At 40.6% G+C, this 21,341-nt stretch overlaps 1 protein-coding gene across 12 annotated transcripts in view; it reads right to left on the bottom strand.

Moving 5' to 3' along the window:
* Positions 1-21,341, bottom strand: part of LOC121276898 (receptor-type tyrosine-protein phosphatase delta) — a 612,167-nt gene that overhangs the window by 487,739 nt on the left and 103,087 nt on the right. For all 12 annotated transcript variants that reach the window (XM_041185518.1, XM_041185525.1, XM_041185519.1 and 9 more), the window contains exon 2: positions 4,407-4,574. In XM_041185518.1, the coding sequence (XP_041041452.1) occupies positions 4,407-4,470 (64 nt within the window). In that variant the 5' untranslated portion in view covers positions 4,471-4,574. The remainder of the gene's footprint in view (positions 1-4,406; positions 4,575-21,341) is intronic.

The following is a 21,341-nucleotide window of genomic DNA, read 5'->3' as shown; positions in this document are numbered from 1 at the left end:
GTTGGCTGTTAATTGGCCAGCCAGCATGAAATCGTGGTCGGGGCCGGATTGCAGGTGACGGCCATTGCGCGGCCACACCCAAGCCCGCCCGTCACGCCCGCCCAATGAGGGGAAATCCTCTCCATAGGGTTTGATGAAGTAAGGTGAGGGGAGGTGTTATTTGTACATTAATTGTGTTTAATTATGTGACAGTGGAGGGCATTAGTTGCAGTTTCACTTGTACATAAAGGGACGCTTAGGTCTGGGTTTTCGCAGAAAATTTCCCAGCTCCACAAACCCAGGAGAAAGTGGCCTGGGAGGTCGGATTTTCATTCCAGGGTGGTGGGGTTCCCTGGGAGTTGGGCTGTCTGACCCGAAATGAGTGCGGAGGATGCTGGGTGCGGAGCCAGGTTTGAAGGTGGGAGGAGGCCAATGTATCAAAGTTTAAAAAAATAGAAAAAAAAAACAACTCTCCAGCCATCCCCCCTCACACCACCTCAACCCCACGCCCTATCCATGTCAAACCATGCCACCTCATGTATGCACTCACTCCCCATGGCCCCTCATAGCCTCTATGCCAACCCATGCCCCTCTGCTCACCATCCATAGCTCTTCATACCCATGCCAACATATGCCTCCTACCCACTCCCATGGCCCTTTGTCACCCAATGCCAACATAGTGCCAACCCATTCCCCCTTTGCCCTTATACCTACCATGCTAACTCACACAGTATCCATCATGGTTAGACCTATAGGAACTATGCTGAGATTAACTAAAATACACTTCCAAGTGGCTACTGTAGACTTCCTTCTAAAATAACACTCATTCATAAAAACCCATTTACTACATTTATCTTCCTTCAACTACATTATCCTTTATAACAACAAACATTTCATTCATTTGCATAATACTTTATAAAAATTGGAATTCATAGTCCCATTTCAAAGAGTCCATAACAGCTCAAAGTCATCAAAGTATGAAATGGCAGGCACCCTGCTGTGATAATGGATATTGTGAAATCAGTCATGCAGCACTAATCCAGTAAAGATAACCCAAGGTTTATATCAGTAGACAGAGTGAAGTAGCAAGTAATCATTTTTGAACACTCCAGACAAAGCGTTAAAGGGCAGGAGTTTTAAATTCCTTAACAGCTCCCTTTGACACTTCATATTGGCACTTTGACAGTTGTTTTTGTCAGTTCCAATGAATTTATGCACATTCATGTCTACTTTTTGAAATCCCAAAGGGCACCTTGCTTCTCCCAAAGGGATCCCAGGACCATATCCTCAGGGATACCTTAACTCTCCAAAAGGCTACCCTGGCTATACAAAAGAATCCACAAAGTTGTTCAGACCTGCTCCAACCAGGTTTAATCTGTGTAAAGCAGCTGCCTCCACGAAATGTGCATACACGAATCCCAACCCGGGCCCATTGCTGTGCCCACAAAAATTGTAGGTGCTGTGTATGGGGCAGGACTTCTGGATTTGGGCCTCTTCTGCAATTTTCACAATGACAGAGAGCCTCTCCGTCACTGCAAGAATCCAGGTCTTACTGAAAATGTGGTGTGATTGAGCTAGGATATATATGCTTGTAATGTTTAACTTAGCAAATAAATGTAACACTGAGTAAAGATTGGCTCCAGTGTTATTCTTCCCCAATTGGCTGTGTCAATTTACTAATCCAAACTAATCCTCTGCCCTATTCTCTCCCCATAGCCCCATGTTTACCTCTGCTTCAAACGTTTACCTAATATGCTATAGCATAGGCCCAGCTCAACAACTTATTTCAACATCAATGGTAAACAAAATGCAAATCAAGAAGTATCATTAGAGAATACAACACCATAGTCAAACAATCTACAAATACATTGATCACTGTGTCAATATGTTGATTTGTTTCTAGTGCATTCATGTGTCATTAATTTGAAAATCAATCAGTTTGCAGATATCTATGTTAAATTCTATACATATATGAATTTATACCTGTTATTTAGGAACAAATTATTACTTAGCTGACATCATAATTTGTGGTTTGGCTTCTTTTCAAATTATGCCTATTCTTTTTGCACAATGCACAGCGTAACTTTGTTTAATAATTCTCAAGCTTTAGGGAAAAAAGCTATTTTACACATATAATTGCAATAAAGGTATGCTAGTCAGACATGTGAGATTACTGAAATAGTGCTGCCCTTCAAGCTACCACTTAAAGACCCTGAGGTTTGTTACTTACTTCAGAATGGAAGAATGTTATTCTGTGGTGATCTGCCAGCTAACAAAATCACATTCTTATAATACACTCCTTTCAAAGCTAATTTCATTAGGTCATTAGTTTTGTTGAAAAACAGGCAATCTCTTTTCTTTGGTCAAAAAAGGAGTTGCAGATGCGTCCCAACTTCAGAATTAGAACCAGCTTAAAAATTTGATGCAATGTTTATTTGGCCAATTCAACTTATTTTCTTTTTCTATGATTTTTTTCACTTGCACGAATGATCATTCCTAAACAATTATTACTCCTTAACAAGAACAAATGCTTTGGTGCACTCTTATATGAAAATAACACATTGAACCAGAAACACTTTTGTTTCATAGTGTAAACACTACACCCTACTAACAGTGACATTCAAATGACCAATACCACTGAACGTCATCTTTCAGTAACACTGCTGCAGCATTTCAGTACTGCCGAACATGCATGCATGCAATCAGAGCAAAGTGTGAAGACTAAATGGTTTTTCAATAACCTAATTTTAAACAGATGTGGAATTACTGTTCAATTGGTTTGTTTCAACCAATGCAACTACACATGAATGTAAAAATTCAGCTGTAGAATCCAATGCACTGAGCTGTAACATCAATCTATTCAGTATATTATGAGAAAATATCACATCGACTGTATTAATTTCAGATGACAGGAGACCAAATGCTCAAAACTCTTCTCTCCCTTACTGCCACCCTCTCTCCTTTCTATCCTCTAACAAACAGTTTGCCAAGTATATGTTGGACATATTGGGATGTATTTTCACCAACAAATGGGGACAACAAAAATACATTCATGTTCACTGATCCTTTAGAAAACAGCATTCCCTTCTCACAGTGGTCATATAGTGAAGTCATCAACTGACCTCTATTTGAGCTCAACATATTACATATTAGATTATTTTCTGATACACAACACAAGCAGCAGCAAATTTTAAATAGTAATATTACTAAATGGATATCCTTAGTACTAATGTCAAAGGGCAAGGTGTATTTCAAGTAATCACTTTCACCTATATGAATGAACCCTTTTACCCCTATTATTTTTTTCTATTGTTCAAAGCAGTTTTTGGCAAAGGTTAAATATTTTTATTGAAACAAGGCTGGAAGACTTAAAACAAAGAAACAATTTTTAAGTTTGAAATTAGCATTGGCCTATTATACTGAGTACATTTGGCAGAAATCTCTGGCAGTGAGAGTGCAGATGGCTCAACAGAGCAGTGAATGCATCGTAATGCAAGTGGCATACGGCTACTGTACTCTGCCCTCATGCAGAGAAAGCCTCTTGCTTTTTGCTAAGCATTTCTAACAAACAGTAAGTCTGTGCTCATTTTATGTTATATTGATGGACCAGTGATGTCTACTGCTGATGCTGCTGTCTTCTGGTTCTGCATTCTTCAAATTTATCTTCGTTTCACTGTAATCAGAGGGGAAACAGCAAAGCTGTTGAACTACAGGAACCTACTGTTTACTCAAGAGCCAATGCCACTGTGTGGAATCAGGACCATCATGCAACACTAATGTTAATTACCCGTTTCTCACATTACAAACAGAACAAAAGAACAAGGGAGGACAAATTACAAGACAAAAACCTAGGTTCATAAATAAACACAATGTTAGAAATCACTTCCAAATTACAGCAAAACAAGTCTTTCTTATTATTGGATGTTATTTTTGCCAACCTGGGTGTCACTCTTATAAACATTAAGGTCCACAGAATTAACTAAAGCACACTGCATCACAGTGGAGTAGCGGTGTGTTTATTCCACTTGTAAAAAATTGCCAGTGACCTGTAAAATTTGCCCCAATATTCATGCTTCTGTCAGCTCCATGCCACATCATATTGGATATTATACCATCCTGTTCAGGACAGGGATAATAACCAGTAGTTTCACGCACAGAGTAGATCTGAAAGCATGCGAGCTTGTGATGAGAAACAATGAAAACATACACAGCAGTCAGATATCTGATGTAGGCTCCATTTCCAACTGTGCAAAGAAAAAAAAATGGCAGCAAGATCTAAAGATAGGCTCATACATCCCTGAAGACCTTCTGTTATAACCTTTGGATAAGTTTAATGAGTGTGTGCAGGAGCCTGAACATGGGAGGGAGAGGGAGATAATAAGTGACCCTGCAAAATGAGGCGATTCTGATGCTAGGACTGGACTTACCCTCAGCATTAGCACGTAGTAGGAAGCACAGGAACACCACCAGAGGCCTGATTTTATGCATCATCCGACAGCTTGGCACCAGCAGCCTTTGGCAGCCTCGTTCTCACTGTCTTACAAGCTGCTGCAAGTAAGTGCAGTCTGAAACTATAGATGCTGTGTGTTCAGAACCTGCGGAAACACAGACAGAAAAAAACAGAATTAGAAACTCTGCAAAATCCTGTCACATTTCGAGAACATTTACTATTTAGGCCTGGTTGTTAAATCAGTGCAGGTACAACAACCAACATTGCCCAAACACAAACAGAACAGATCAAGAACGGTATTATACCAAGTAAATCACCATTCCACTGGGGCAGCCTTTGTAGTTTACAGGCAGACATCATGTAAAAAGTGAAGCCAAAACAAAATAAAATTCTGATCAGTTCTTTGAATTCCTCTTTCTTAGCCAGTCTCCATGTTCACCTATCCGTGGAATCCTCCAAACCAAACAGATCGAGTATGCAGGTACCCAATGCACAAGGAATGGGCATGGGAAGTCTTTCCCCACCTCCACTAACATCATACTAGAACAGTAAATGACAAGTGAAGTCCAATCCTGTCACTCTCAATCTGCATCCTAAACAGTAATCCTTAACAGCCAGATGCTTCTTAACATTCCCAGTTCTGTTGCAGCGTAGGTAACAGAGAAAAACGCATATAAAAGGGAGGAGACTTTTGAGTGAAGTGTGCAATAGGCATTGATGGGGGTCCTGAATTGGTGCCAGCATCCCCCACGTAGTAAGCAGAGAGTTGCTTCTGTTATTGATGTACCAAAATCATGTCTCAAAATTAATGTTGAATGCATTTTACGATGACATGTCATCTCCAATACACAAATACATTTTTCACATTCAATTTCCAAGATGTTGTTCCAAAGATTCAGCAGCATGACGGCGTTTTGCTTAAATAACGGAACAAAACGCGAGGCAGAAATCACAGTTGACATTGCATTAACAACAGAGACACTATATCACAGCAAATGTGCCAGCCTGCTGTCACTGACCCATCACCTCTCTGAAGTAGATCAGTAATAAAATGTTTTCAAGTGAATCATTATATAATTATCTCTGATCAGATCACTTTCACACTGACAACAACTTTTCTATTAACTGTGTAAATGCAGAGGAACATTTTAGATAAAGTTTCAGAGTTGGAAAGACACTCTTTCCCCACTTGCAAGCAGCTATTTTTCTTTAAAGCAAACTGCAATTATTATATTGCAATAAGGGTGAGGGGCAACACAGAAACTAACTGCTAAATTATTATGACCACAAAATGCAGAACCTGATCCTCCATCAACTTAGGATAGATATTATTTTGTTTTAATGCAATGGAATGGTTAGATACACAGATAACATAGATCAAGGGAAAAAAGGTCGATTGAGACAGAGGGGGATCAGAAACTACAGAGCCAGGAAAGATGAGAGACAGAGACTTGGAGAGAAATTAAACTATTTCAAACTGGTGGCTTCTCTTTATGCTTCTCTGCACATGTACCAAGACTGCTGCAGTTCAGTCTCAAATAACACATATCCTCATCATGTTCTTTTTCAAACAATATCCTAGTTCTATTAAAGTACTTACCAAGGCAGTTTAAGTTTTCTGAATTCATAACAAGCTAACTTGTTACCCTGGGCAGTTATGATAAAGTCATCCTCACTGTGAATTATTAATTTACAGGCTTCCATATTTTCACAGGTTTTGGAGGATTTCCTTAAAAAACATCATGGCCCCAACTTCAACTGGTTTTGGTGGGTGAGATTTGATGTCAGTTTAAAACTCACCCACTTTGGGGAAAAGGAGGTCCAGGACATTGTAACTCCCATTAGGTAACCCTTAGAGTTTCCAAGCTTCCCAGAGTGGCTAGAAGTTCCATGCATTCAGCCATTCCTATCTAGAGCACTGTATTTTGCAGCTCAGACGATCAGCAAACAATACAGAACAAGATTCTATCACTGATTTAATGAACACGCAAGATCATGAGATTTCCCTGCAATCTTTTGTTTTGTAGTTGGAGGAACAGAAAGAGGAGAGGGCACAGTGAGAGGAAAGAGGAGAGGGCACAGTGAGCGGAAAGAGGGCACAACGAGCAGAAAGAGAGGGCTCAGCGAGCAGAAAGAGAGGGCACAGTGAGTGGAAAGAGGAGCGGGCACAATGAGCAGAAAGAGGGCGCAACAAGCGGAAAGAAGAGAGGGCACAGTGAGTGGAAAGAGGGGAGGGCACAGCGAGTGGAAAGAGAGCACAATGAACAGAAAGAGGAGAGGGCACAGTGAGCAAAAAGAGGGCACAGCCAGCGTAAAGAGGAAAGGGTACAGTGAATGGAAAGAGGAGCGGGCACAATGAGCTGAAAGAGGGCCCAACAAGCGGAAAGAGGAGAGGGCACAGTGAGCGGAAAGAGGAGGGCACAGCCAGCGGAAAGAGGAGGGCACAGCCAGCGGAAAGAGGGGGCACTGCCAGTATAAAGAGAGCACAATGAGCAGAAAGAGGAGAGGGCACAGTGAGCAAAAAGAGGGCACAGCCAGCATAAAGAGAGGGCACAATGAGCAGAAAGAGAGGGCAAAGCAAGCGGAGAGGGCACTGCCAGTGTAAAGAGGGCACAACGAGCAGAAAGAGGAGAGGGCACAGCAAGCAGACAGAGAAGAGGGCACGGCCAGCGTTAAGAGGAGATGGCACAGCCAATGTAAAGAGGGCACATGCGGAAAGAGGAGAGGGCACAGCCAACGTAAAGAGGAGAGGGCACAGCCAACGTAAAGAGGAGAGGGCACAGCCAACGTAAAGAGGGCACATGCGGAAAGAGGAGAGGACACAACAAGCAGAAAGAGAAGAGGGCACAATGAGCAGAAAGAGGAGAGGGTGCAGCAAACTGTAAGAGGAGAGGGCACAGGGAATGGAAAGCGAAGAGGCCATAAATAAGCGGAAAGAGGAAAAGTACAGGGGAAGGAATGGGAGCATAAATGAGAAGTAGGAAAACAAGAATATAGGAGTAGGAAAACAGGAAGTGGGAACTTGATCAGCAAAGAAAAAGGAAGAAAAAGATTTGTGAGACTGACTTCAATTAAGGCATAACTTTGCTTTTGCTTGTCCATTGTTTTTTTCCATCTTGTTATTGCTGTTGTTCAATCCATGACATTAAGATTATTTACTCATGTTGTTATGGTTAAATTCATAAAGCTTATAATAGTTTACCAAGACATTTATATTAAAAATTGCTCGTATTGGTTGCCAATATGGGCTTAGCTCTTCCTTGAGAATTACTGGAATTGAAGATATTTAATACTTGGCATGTAAGCTCCTATTGTAGTGTCACTACTGACTGTGGATTAGGGGCATTGGCTCTTGAAGAGAATTTTTAACTTGGTTGTGGAGCTTTGTTCAGGAAACATTTAACAATTTGGATTAGGCTCTACAGATGATTACTTGCAAGGTTGGTGGCCTGTTTCCCATAGTTGACCCCAGTTTATTTCAACACTTCAGCTGTGTAGCACACAGGTTAAAACAACACGAGGCAGCAAGTGTTCAAAAGTGCTACTGGGAATACCATGTGGTGATGCAGTGTTGCTTTCACTGCCGACTGTGAAGTATCATATTTTATTTCATTGACAAAGTATCAGACCCTCATGGTTTTCAATAAGTTAATGCATGATTACAAGAAGATTCAAATACTTACAGAAACAGCCAGGATGTACTTGAAAACATTGCACCAGTCAAAACAGAGAGCAATGCGTAATTTATTTGGTTTTCAATACATTGCAAGGCCACAGGAAAGGCATACACTGACTTTATATTTATAGGTTATGTTGCAATGGAGGAGAGGATGATTGCCGCTGCTCTCTGTATGTTGACAACATCATAAACATATCTGGAAGATTTCTTGCATTCACTTTTTCTGATTAAATCATTAAAAATGTCCTAAAAGAACATGTTCACCTGTTCATAATCAGTGAACAGCAGGATCACTGCTAATGAATATTGTCAATCTATAATATAATCAGAGGAAATCTGTCCCCCAAATCTATGAATCTAACATGACCTAAAGGTTGATCTAAAATTAGCCACGCAACACAGACTACCTGTATTTAATTCTTCATGGAGCTGAAACTTGAAATATAGCAATTTATATCTCCATCTAGTCAGTTGTATACTTTGTATTATCACTCACACAATATCTAAGTTCAATTTCATGGTTTCAACTTATCCCATTTAATGCATCACTTAGAAGTGCACTTACAATGGGGACCTTTGGCCTCTGATGAAATATTTCCCTTCTCGTAAGGGAAAACATTTCCTTATTTTGCTTCACAAGAAGTAATTTAGTTTCTGCACCCCTCCCCACCCCCACGCTCTTATTCCCCCCCCACCCCAGCTGCTTTTTTGGTTCCTCCAACTTTCGAGCGTCCAAGTGAGCATCTGTTTGCAGATTTCTTTACTTTCAAGTCAACAATATGGGCTGTACAAAGAGCTTTGCAGATTGACTCACCCTCTAATTTTCCTTCACTACCTTTGGAAGTGGACAGCCTATCATACCCACTTAATTCCTCCTTATGACAAATCTGAAGAAAACTACAGAGAAGAAGCCACATTGTAGCACTCTTTAATACCACTCCTAACTACCAACAGCACTGAAATGCAGCTCTCAATATGTTAATCATAGCTATGTGGCAGGGGTTGTCTAAGACAAAATCATATTCACCGCTGTACAGAAGGTACTGATAGAGACACGACTGATAGCCCTTGAGTGGGCTGAATCAAGCTACAAAGTGAGTTCTGATGAGTGACGCATAAAACAACTGCCAAACCACTTGGTAATATATTTTTCTCATGCCACTTTAGGGAAGCAAATTGAAAAGTAAGAAAATTATTTTAAATGGAACAATATTGATCAAATAAATTGGAGATGTCACTGGGAAATATTTTTCAGCAGAGTGCTACAAGTGGGGAAAAAAAATCATGTCATCAAGTTTAGGGCGGTTGATGCTGAGGAGTGGAACCAAGGTCATGCATAGTACAACTCCATGCAGAGTAATGCTCCTTCTACTTAATCCCGACCCTCTCCTATATCTTTGGCAACCTCGTCTTTGCCTCCACCTATCACTGGCCCTCCATCCAGCTCTACCTGTCCCAACCCCCTCAACCAGCTTATATTTCATCACATTTCTATATTTCCTAAGTTCTGACGAAGAGTCACACAGATTCGAAACATTAACTACATTCCTCTCCGCAGATGCTGTCAGACCTGCTGAGTTTTTCCAGTTATTTTTGTTTTTTCCCCTCCTACATCAGTTTGACACCTTGTTCCATTTTCCAAGCTCTCTGAGTGAGATCACTGCTACCTACCAAATTAGAGGATATCTAATAGAATAGGCCCAAGATCTTAGGAACTGGATTGAGACTGGCCATACCAACTTCACACTGAAACTTTATAGACCACAAACAGTAGGGGACTTTCATCAGCGAGCTCAGGGCCAGGAGCAGACGTGGAAATGAATGGCCCACTGCACAACTCTGTTTCCCTTCACCGTTTTAATTTATTAATTATGATACCTTTCTAAAGAAATAAGAGAACTATTTCATGGAGGTGGCATTATTATATGTGGCATAAAAGCTAGTGCTTGAAAGATTTGTGGGAGAATCATGAAATACAAATACAAAAATAAACTAAAAGTGTCAAACATCAAATTCAGTAAACCTTTCTTGCAAGGCAAATTCCTCTCAGAAGAACTATAAGGCTGACTTAACCGGTGATGATTTGCAGTGGTTTTCAGCCCATTTCCCCATCCTTCACATAACTGAACTTAAAAAGCTCCAGAAAATCTAACACGGACATAGTATTTATTGAGAAACTATTGAAGAGTAGGGGACAGTCACAGCCAAATGTAATTTCTTAAAAGCTCTCCTTAAGCAAAACAGCAAGTTACCACTGTACGAAACAGAGTTTGCATTATTCCTACAAAGATTATATTTGTTTTAGTCAGGACGAGTCACAGCTGCTTAAAAACTGTTTTATCTTATTAAGCAGTACAAGTAAGGTTTTGATGCTGTCTGTTTGTCAGATATCATGTTGTTGAAAATCCTGCAATTTGACTGAGACATAAAAAGAACAAACACAATCTAACAGCGAAAAGACATGTTAGTGCAATAGAGCTTTCTCTAAGTCTTGTTCTCTTACTTCCCTCTGTTCAATTGCATAAATACAAACCAAGCCAAAGAAATATAACCTTCACATCAATATTGGATAGGCCACTTCATAAAATAAAGTGTGGTGATTCCAGAGTGTGACATTTACCAGGTCTGTCCAAAACTAGGTTGAAAAGATGGAAGTCAAGCTGAAGAATAATAAACATTTATTTACTTCGACTGAGTGAATGATGGTACAATACATGGAAAATCAATACATTCCATTTTTACATTGTGAAATAAATCACTGAGACTTCCAGAAATGTTTACCTTTTTGATGACTTACAATGTTGCTCTCACACCACCTAAAATGACATATTTTCTTCCCAGTTTTCTCTTCCAGTTTTCCTCTCACCTCCACTTTCTCTTCAAAAGGCAGTGATGCATCAATTCAAAGAACAGTTTGATCCTCCATAATTTACCTCAGTGACAATCATGTCCGAACCTTGACGGAAAGTTCTGGCAGGCTAGTCACAAGATTGCACAGGCTGGCTCCAGATGAGGAAGGCCATCTTACCCATCCATCCAGGAAAAATCAATGGCCCTCTCTTCACAGCATCCAATTGTTTATTGGATGGTTCCAATTTCTTTTGCCTTTAATGTGGTACCTAGAAGTATATTCTACTTGTGGAGCGTGTAAATAATTTGCTGAAACCAGCCTAAAAGTCCCACCAGTTTATCCTACCTCAACTTGAAGCACTAATCCAGATTTAACTTTTCGATACAATTTGCTGCTTTAAATGTCTCTGTGAGGTCACCTCTTAGCCAATTCATTCCAATGCAGAAAATGCTTTTGAGTTTTTTTCCTCATAACACAGTTCTCTCAACTTAGGGATCAGCCTCAACATTCTTCACTCCGGCTTCTTCCAAAGCTTGATTTTCTCCCTTGTGTCTTGGTGACGAAAACTAACTACAGGAGTCATAGTCCAATTCCACCATAGCACTGCAAAATTTTTCACTTGATTTGCAGCAATTTATTCCCTAATGTTTTGACTATGTAGCTCAGCATTCTTTTTGCTTTGTTGAATGTTGTTTTGCACTGACTGTACATGGAGGCAAAGTTCCCTCATTTTTTTTGCTGTGCGTGGCATGTTTTCATTTATTTGCATGGGCCATTCGTTTAATTTTTTGGGTGGCCACGCAGCTTACAGGGAATATTGCACGTAAGTAGCAAGTCTAACATCCTAAATCTCACTGAACTTCATCCTTAGCTTTTCCAATGCCTTTCATGGAATATATATGTTGTCCATTATTTATTCCGAAGTAATACTTAGAGCAGTCCTTAGAGTAGAATAATAGGCTGGGGTTTTCAATTGCCAGCAGGATTGGGAAGGGATGCGGGCATAAGTCAAAAATCATATGACCAGAGGGTGGCACTGGATCGTGTCAGCTCTAAAATGTGCTGTGATTTTCAAAGGGAGGGTGGGGGCTGGGGGAACAGAGAATCCACTCGCCTCCAACTAGCTGTCCATAAAGCTCCTTAAAGAGCTTGTTGATGGGCCAGGGAGGGTGAGAAAGCAACTTTCAAAGCTGCAGTCACCAAACCCGCAAAGTCTAATGTACATTCGTGCACAGCTGTTGGGTTCAAAGTGGGCAGAAGTTAAAGTTTTTATTACATTGAAAAAGGTTCAGGAACTGGGGAATCCTGCATTTGGCTGTTTGGCCATTTTTGAGCTTGGTGGAACAGCTGGCAAGTTTTGCTGGTTCTCTTCTTCAAGGCAGCGCCCCCCCCCCTCAAGTCCAGTTAGGGTATTTGCATTTTCAAGCTGCGTGAGCAATGCTGTTGCAGTGTGGTTTCGGGATCTGGAGTTTATCCAGGCAGCATCAGATTCCCAACATCAATTTGAAAATTCAGCCCACAGAATCTCTCGGCACAGCAGGACACCATTTGGCCGGTCGTGACTATGCCAGCTCTTTGAAAGAGCTGTCCAATTTAATCCCACATCTCAGTTTACTGAAGATGAACTGGCACTGACTGCTCATTTCTATATTTTATCTAATTCACTTTACACTGCCTGCACATTTGATGAGCTTGCACTGAGCTTCCAAATCCAATGCTAATGTAAATTAGAAACAGTAGGAGCACCACCAATAATCCCTGGGGTACGCCACTCAACAATTTACAGCAAATCAACATCATTCCAGTAACAAGTACCTGCTGCTTTATATCCCTTAGTCATTAAAAACACCTGAGCTGAACTTAAATCTGTCCACGTTCAAAATCCACATCACACACTTCTCGCTGGGCTTGCTGGATAGAAATCAAAAGTACAACCCCTGGATGGCTTTCCCTGCCTAACCAAAGGATACTGAAGCTAATTATACAGGTTCAACCATCTCCCTGCAGTAGACCAGTTAACAAAGCACAGGCAAATCTGGTATTTCCTGGTTTGTGGGTTGTAACTATTCACAGGACAAAGTCACTGTGCCATTAGGAAGCCTTTCCTGAGGAATATTTATACTAGAGAAACCTTAATGTATTATCTCATAAGTAATTCATTAGACTTCCAGTTTTCATAAGGTCCTCCAAATCCTGTTGGTATAAAATTATTTTCCTTGTCATGGAAATTAAGGTAAGACTTAATTAACACATTACAAACAGCTCTGTCACTGAATATCAAGAACAGATGAGCAGCCTGTTACTTAACAGAAGGGCCTTGTGAATTGCATTGCAGCAAAATTTATGGAAGAATGTATAATGCCAAGTAGGCCTCCAATTAGTCATCAATTTTGCTGTCCAGGGTGTTTTGTAAAAACTTTACATTCAGTTACCTCATCACTTGGATTTCTTACAAAGCTCCAAAATACATTTGGTGCGAACACAAAATTTAACTTGGTTGCTAAATTGTTATCTGTTGAAGCCAAGTCCCCCAGATTTAATAAAAAATTAAGAGCGGCCAAAATAAGGCATTCATTATGTTTCTACCAGACCTGCAGTGCACAGTACAAACCTCAATGTAAACTATTACCTATTATCGACCAGCCAAAAAATATAGTTTGACTCCTGTAGTTGATCATGAACAAAAATTGATTCTCCCTTAATTTGTGGACAGGATTGTAGAATTCCAATTGGATATTTAAAAGATCACAAAGTAGTTAAGGTCAAGGAAGGCTCTTAGTTCAGTCGCCCAGAAGGTTCTAAAAGCTCCAAACCCACTTCAGCATCCAGTCGCTTCTTAAAAGGTTCTTGGCCATTCGTCTCCATTGCTCTTCCAGGAATTATGTTCTATTGATGATTCTTGCTGTAAAGAATTTTCTGACATCAGTCCTAAATTTAATTTTTGCCAATTCGAATCCATATCCCTTGCCAAACTCTTATTATTTAACATAATATACCAGCATTTCCCATCCCTTAAGGTTATCTTTCAGACATCTCCCTTGTGGGATTAAAAAAGTCAAAGTTTCCCCTACCATCCCTCAAAACCTAGAAAATTTGATTAAACCCCTCCAATTTTACTTAAGTTTTTCCACTCACACCATCTCCGCTGAAGATTCTGAGTGCAACTGGAATGTAGTTCCACTGTCAAAACAGACTCCACTTTCTTGCCGAGGGAGCCATTTTTTTTTCACATGTGGATATCGGAAGAGTTTGTAGCACATTCAACAATGACTCATACCTGAAAGTATCCTATCCTCAACTAACATCCCCACACACAAATCTTCCAGCAGGAGTAATCGGCTAGTGATCTATTACAGGAATCACTATCAAGACATTGGGCAGGTAATCTACTTCCAGGCCTCTAGCAACGTCACTCTCTAATCAGCCAGTAGGAGGTACAGTAGAGCAACTCCCATCCCTTCATGAACACTGTGCTCTGCAGCCATTCATTGGAAGCTGTCCCAAGGGAGTCCAAGTGTATAGATCATGAAAATGTCAGGAACATGCACAGAAAAGAATCAAAACTACGAATGGAATGTCGGCATTTCTATCGAGAGGACTAGAATGAAAGGGGTAGGAATCATGGTTCAGTTATACAAGCCCTGGTTAGACCAGACCAGGAGTAATGTGAACAATTCTAGGCAAAACACCTTATGAAAGATATAGCATTGGAAAACTTCTAGCATAGATTTACCAGAATGATAGTTGGACTCTGAGGGTTAAATTACAAGGAGAGATTAGAGGGCTAAGGCTGCACTGGAATTTCAAAGGTTAAAGGGTGATTTGGTCAACCTTTTCAAGATAGTAAGGGGAACAGGTAGGGTAATCAGGGAAAAATTGTTTCACTTCGTTTGGAGTCTAGGATCAGGGGACACAGTCTAAAAATTAGAGCCAGACATTTCTGGAGTGTAATAGGAAACATTTCCTCACAAAAAAGGATGATAGAAGTTGAGAATGTTCTTCTTAATGCTAGATCATTTGTTCATTTTAAACCTGAGAATGATAAACTTTGTTACCAAAAGGTATTAAAAGATACAGGGTAAAAGCAGGTATATAGAGTTAGACCGCAGATCAACCACGATCTAACTGAATGGCATAACAGGCCTGAGAGGTTAAATTACCTACTCCTGTTCCTATGGTTGGTGAAATGTAGATGTAACATTACAAAGCGTTGGTGTTCCCTATAAACTCCATGAATTTGAGAATGAAATTCAGCCACTGTGGATCACTTGGCTATTACTATCTCTTCAATACAATGTCAGTATAAATGATTCACTAGCTAATGCATCAATTCATAATTGTTTCCCCATTGCTTATGAAATATACAATTTGGTTTGTATCAAACTGGCTATTAAAGTTGCTCAATTCATAAAACAATTACAATAATCACTAAAAATACATGGTAAAGCACAGAATCATGCATTTCACAATCTCAGGATACCCCAAAGCACTTCACCATCAATGAAATATATTTATGAAATGTAATCACTGTTCTAATGCAGAGAAACATGACAGCCAATTTGCACTCGCACAAACAGCGGTGAGACACACAGTCGGATAATCTGTGATGTTGGGTGAGTGACACATATTGGCCAGATCACCAGGAGAACTCCATGCTCTTCTTAAAAGAATGTCATGGAACATTTCAGGTACATCCAAGAAGGCAGACTTTAATGTTTCATCTAAAGGACAGCACCTCTGATAGTACAGCCCTACCTCAGTGGTGCAATGGAATATCTGTCCGGAATATAAGCTCAGCACTCTGGAAAAGTTGAAACCACAACGTTCTGACTCGGAGGTGACAGTATTACCACTGAGCCAAGGCTGATACCATTGAACAATGTACATTACCTCTTTGTGCAGGGGCAGGTGTGGGTGCTGACATTAGCAGGAGATCTTGGAGTTCATTGCCTCTCCTCTTCCTCCAAATAGGTCAACTTGGAGGATCCCAATTGATAAACTCTCTAGTTTCAAAAAATGGAGTAGTAACCAAAACAAAAGCAAAGGTTTAATGCAAAAATATTTTTTAAAAATACAAGGAAAGCCTGATGAGGCCTAAAATGTCTTTTTTTTCATTTTTGGGCCATTTGAAGGCCCTCACATCTGAGGCCACATTTCTATTCAGTTTGTATAGGTTTGTATAGGTGGGACCTTGTGTCCCGCACACCTGCAGGAAGGAAAATTCTACATGCCTATTCTCTGGCTCCTTTTATTGAAGTACAACAGACTTTGGATGGGAGCTTTATACATCTGCCCCAGATCCAGCTGGAAGATATAGCAGAGTCCAAAACCAGAAAAAAATTGGTGGAACTAATTTCCACAAAATAACCTGGCTTCCCAAAGCAGGTCACAAAAAGACAAAGTTATTATCTTTGTAAAATTTGATTTTACCATTAATGGAAATACATTAAATTTACTCTGAGAAATAAATAGTGACTTTGATTTTTACAAGGAGACTGATTGTTTTATCAACAAAAATTAGCTCACATTAAAATGTTAACTTGGGCAATATATTTTGGGCAATTCAATCATCTCCAGATTTCTAACATACAAAGCTTTCCTTTTGATCCAAAAAAACCCACATTATTCACAGCATAGTTATAAACAAATACAGTGAATTTTATATAGTTTACTAATCAATATTCCTATTCTTAAAAGAATTTCCACAACTTGATTTTCTCAAACTTTAAACACTGTTAAAAAAAATTCAGTCTTAAGAGAAATTCATGCCAAAGTTGACACAGCATTGTCACATCCCAGGCTGAAAGAACAACACTCACACTCAACGTCGCAATTAAATGCAAGAACAACATAATTTAATCTGCCATGCTGGCTGCTCACTAACATGTGCTATCTGATCTTCAACCCATGTCCACCACAATCCCCAAGTCAGGTGATCATACGTAGTATAATGTACCTTAAGTAACTTATCCAAGTATAGTGAGGTGTTTGATACTCAAGTACACATACACGCATACATAGGTGCCTCTGCAATTTTGTGGTTCATGTGCCTCTGCAGTTGCTTCTGTCTTGACTTTGGCTGGATTGATTTTGCCGCTCGTGAGTTTATACCTCATGAACGTTAGCTCTGTCACACCCAGCAAATATTTGTCTGCATTTACAATAAGCCCTGCTGACTGCAATCTAGCCATTACTAACCTCAGCCTCTTATGTTCCTCTTTATTGGCTTCATCAATAATGATGTCATCTGAGATATTGGCTGTTCCTGAAATCTCTTGTACCACCTTATGGATTTTGTGTTGGTAAATCTCTGGTGCCGCACCAACACCAAATAGCAATCCCTTGTATTAGTAAAGGCCATGACAAATGACAAAAGTTGTCACCTTCCTTGAGGAAGGATGAAAGCTCCAGCTGGTCATATCCCCATTTTAAAGTCTAATTTGGAAAGTACCTTGCTTGTTAACAATTCTTGAAAAACTTTGTTTACAGTAGGAATTGGGTGATGTTCTCTTACTTCCACTTCATTCACCTGTCACATTTCAATATAGAGTATGATGTCACCATTTGATTCAGGCACAACCACAACAGGGTTCACCCACAGTGCTGGTCCTTCAACTGGCTCTATGATGTCTTTGTCAATCAGTTCCTGGATCTTTGTCTCAACTTTTCCTCTCAGACCAAAATGTGTCCTGCACACAGGCTGAGCTACAGGTTTCACTTTCCTGTCAATGTTTAAGCTCACTTGTGGTTGTGTAACTTCCCAATTCCTTGAAACGCTGCTCCAAACTCCTCTTTAAGCTTTGCATAGGATTTCACATAATTCACTTTCAATCCAATATGTAGCACACTCCCCCCACCCCCCACACCAACCACAAAAGCTTGGATAGTTTCCCTGCTCAGAAGAGGCTCACCATCCCCTTCAATCACTTCAAACTTTGCCTCTACATTCCAATCTCCAGCTCTCACATCCACAATGAAGCAGCTGACGGTTTGAAATAGAGTTTTAGATGTGTAAAGATAGAGCTTTTTGACACATTATCATGATGGGCACTGGATACTCCTGTCTTCAGTTCCTCCTACAGTGCTCTGATGATGACATTACAGTCACTGCCAGAATGTACAAAAATGCTCACTTCAACACAACCAACAATCACTGGAGCTTTCTTGTGGTTGCTCCCGTTGACCAAAAACATGTCCCCATGACTGCTATTTGTGTCCTCACCCTCTGCATCTTCTTCGACTCATCTCACGGTTGTGCTACTTTCATCTCTTTCCTTTACATGGTTTGCCAGCTTTCCCTCTCTGTTCAGCTTTGCTCCTGCACTTCTTGGCAAAACAATCTTTACCGCTACATTTTCTGCCTTATCCTTCCCTTGGCAGAGCAGCAGGCACCTCTTCCACAGTGCCCAAGTTGCCACATCAGAGACACACTCTCTCGGACTTTAGCTGTTTACATTTACATGTACCTGGATTCCGTTGAGATACTTAAGCTCAACTTTTGTCTTGCCAATGACAGAGGTGGGACCGGGTTTCGTGCTGTGAAATTGTCCATCCACTGCTTCCAGTGGAGCCACTATTTGTGAAGTGTCATCCAATGTTAAGTTACCTCCTTGTTCCTGCAGCTTATGCCTCAACTTACCTGACTTGCAACTTTGGACCACCTGATCCATTATCTGGTTATTCAGATCTGTCACAACGTAACAGCAAACATCTGATGCCTGCACCAAACAGGTCACAAATTGGGCGTCTGTTTGCCCCTCTTTGTTTCATCTGACGGAAAAGCTGCCCTTGGAATGTGGCATTTGGGGGTCACCACATAATTTTCCTTCAAAGCTTGCACTGCACATTCATAATCCACCTTCTCTCCCGTGTCAGGCAACGTCTTGAAAGTCTCCCTCACCCAAACACCCACATTGAACAACAATAAGGCCCATTGCTATGCTTCCTGCACTACCATTGCCCCGTCCAGGAACAGAACATGAGTATTAGCATACACTTGAACTCCTCCAGCTCTCCCTTCGACAGCAAGTATCACCCGTCAGATCAAACAGCTCAATTCCCCAAGCTTCAGGTATATCAACTCCAGCAAATGACATGATACAATCCGAAATATCTCCATATTCATCCTTGTCACCAATGTCACATCTCAGGCTGAAAGAACAACACTTGAAGTCACAGATTTAACTGCAAGAACAACATCATTTAATCTGCCAAACTGGCTAACTCCCTAACATGAGCGACCTGACCTTCAACACCCACTTCCCCCAGATAAAAACAAAAAACTGCGGATGCTGGAAATCTAAAACAAAAATAGAAATACCTGGAAAAACTCAGCAGGTCTGGCAGCATCTGCAGAGAGGAACACAGTAACATTTCAACAGCAGAACTGTTGAAGAGTCATACGGACTCGAAACGTTAACTGTGTTCCTCTCTGCAACTGCTGCCAGACCTGCTGAGTTTTTCCAGATATTTTTATTTTTGTTTCCCACTTCCCCCAGGTCAGGTGACCCCACATATAATACAGAGTGCACCTCACAGTATCTTATCTAAGCACCGTGTAGCATATAATATTCAACTTTACACAAACAATCAGCTATCATTGTGACGTGTATTTTCTGGGCCTCTGATGCACCTGCCTGAAGATTTGGAGCGAAGTAAGACAAATATGTTTCTGGCTCTGGCAAAACCATTTTCATTTACTATTCAACAGTTTGCTGTTATAATCAACTTACTAGTTTTGAATTTGCAACATGTCTGAATTTGATAGGCACTACTCTAACATGTCAGTATCTGTTGAGGTTTGTTTCAAGGATTAGTCGTCAGTAGTTATGTCACCTGCATATTTTCATCTATTCCACCATATTGCTTTTCTTATACATTCTTCATAATGGAACAGCGAGCAGCTAAGCAGGAGATGGGAAAAAGCTTGACAGTTAACAGCTATTTCTAACAGGGCTTGACCTTAATTTCAACACTTTGGGTGGAACAAACAGCTCAAGTGCAAAGCAATTGCTGTGTATTCTGTTGCACTCTGCTTATTACATTCTCCCATTTCTGTGTTCCGATCAAATTTGTGGGGCGTTTTTACAATTCTTTTGAGGCTCTTGTTTTCTCTCACTGCTGATGGAGAAGTATGGCCAAAAATTGTTAATAAATCAGAAAATTACTACACTTATGAGCTACAGGGAGAAAAGCACTATTTTTAAGTTGAAAAACATCAGAATTGATGTGAAGCAATTCTTGCATTAAAGTTCAAATCTTAGTTTGAGTTTGGTGGTTGATAGTGGAAGGGGGATTGATGTATGGCATATGGGAATCATGGGATACTTGACTTAAAACCGAAACTGCTAAGCCTAGTCTGTGAGGCAGAGAGTTATATGAGAAGATCTAATTAAGCGGAAACAAGATTAGGGGAAGAAACAGAGTCATATGAAAAGATATGATTAAGACAAAATGAGGTCGGGGGAACAGACTGGGAATCAGGTGGAAAGATCTAATTAAAGATGAAGCAGCAGGTCAAGTGAACTTCTGTACCAGTATAAATTGGTTGCTTAAACAGTGTATTGCAGAATCCCTATGATCACTTGTGACCGTGCAGCTTCTCTTTGCAGGCTCATAATAAAAATCGCTCGTTTGAACAAGACATCCGACTCTCAAGGCATTTTTGGATACTGGGGCAAGCCCTCATCCTTTCATGTAACAACGAGTGTGGGATACGCCATATTGGACCGCGACAGTGAGAACGCTAATGAGTACCTTTTATTTTATCACCCGTAGTTAGGAAAGGTCTACCTTACAATCACGGGACTGGTAATTTCTGTGGATATCAAATAACCAACACCTGGAGATTCGAGTGCCGAGCGATCAAAACATGCGCCAGGGCAGAAGGTTGCAAGTTGAGAGGACCAGGCAGACAGCCATGCCGAGAAAGCCACAACACAGAGAAACATAGAAGATTAAGCCATGTAGGTGATTTAAAAGGTAACCGAAAGGCCGTTGCCGAGCAGGGGACTGCACCAAGACAGACTGCAAAGCAGACCTCCACGAGAGGTCACGCTGCACAGTGGATTTAAGAGGTCAATACTGCCCAAGGGATTTTAAAAGGTATCCTGTAAGTGCATGCTGCTCAGACAAACCATACCCTGACAGAACAACCAATAGCGAAGGGGGCTTGGATTGGGGACTGCAGGGGTCTCTTACCAGGTTTATAGCAGCTAAGTATGAGAATTTGATCAGAAAATTGAAAAAAAGATGGGTGGAAATTTAATGGCCCACCACAAGCACGAAGAGCACAGTGGAAGGGCTAGAAGGATAAGGCAATAATAATTATAATTCATTCGTATTTTGGACTCTGCCAACGAGTCCACAAACATAGCCAAAAT

Source organism: Carcharodon carcharias, chromosome 4 (genome assembly GCF_017639515.1).
Source record: "Carcharodon carcharias isolate sCarCar2 chromosome 4, sCarCar2.pri, whole genome shotgun sequence".
Taxonomy (NCBI): domain Eukaryota; kingdom Metazoa; phylum Chordata; class Chondrichthyes; order Lamniformes; family Lamnidae; genus Carcharodon; species Carcharodon carcharias.
This window is presented reverse-complemented; position numbering and strand designations above follow the sequence as displayed.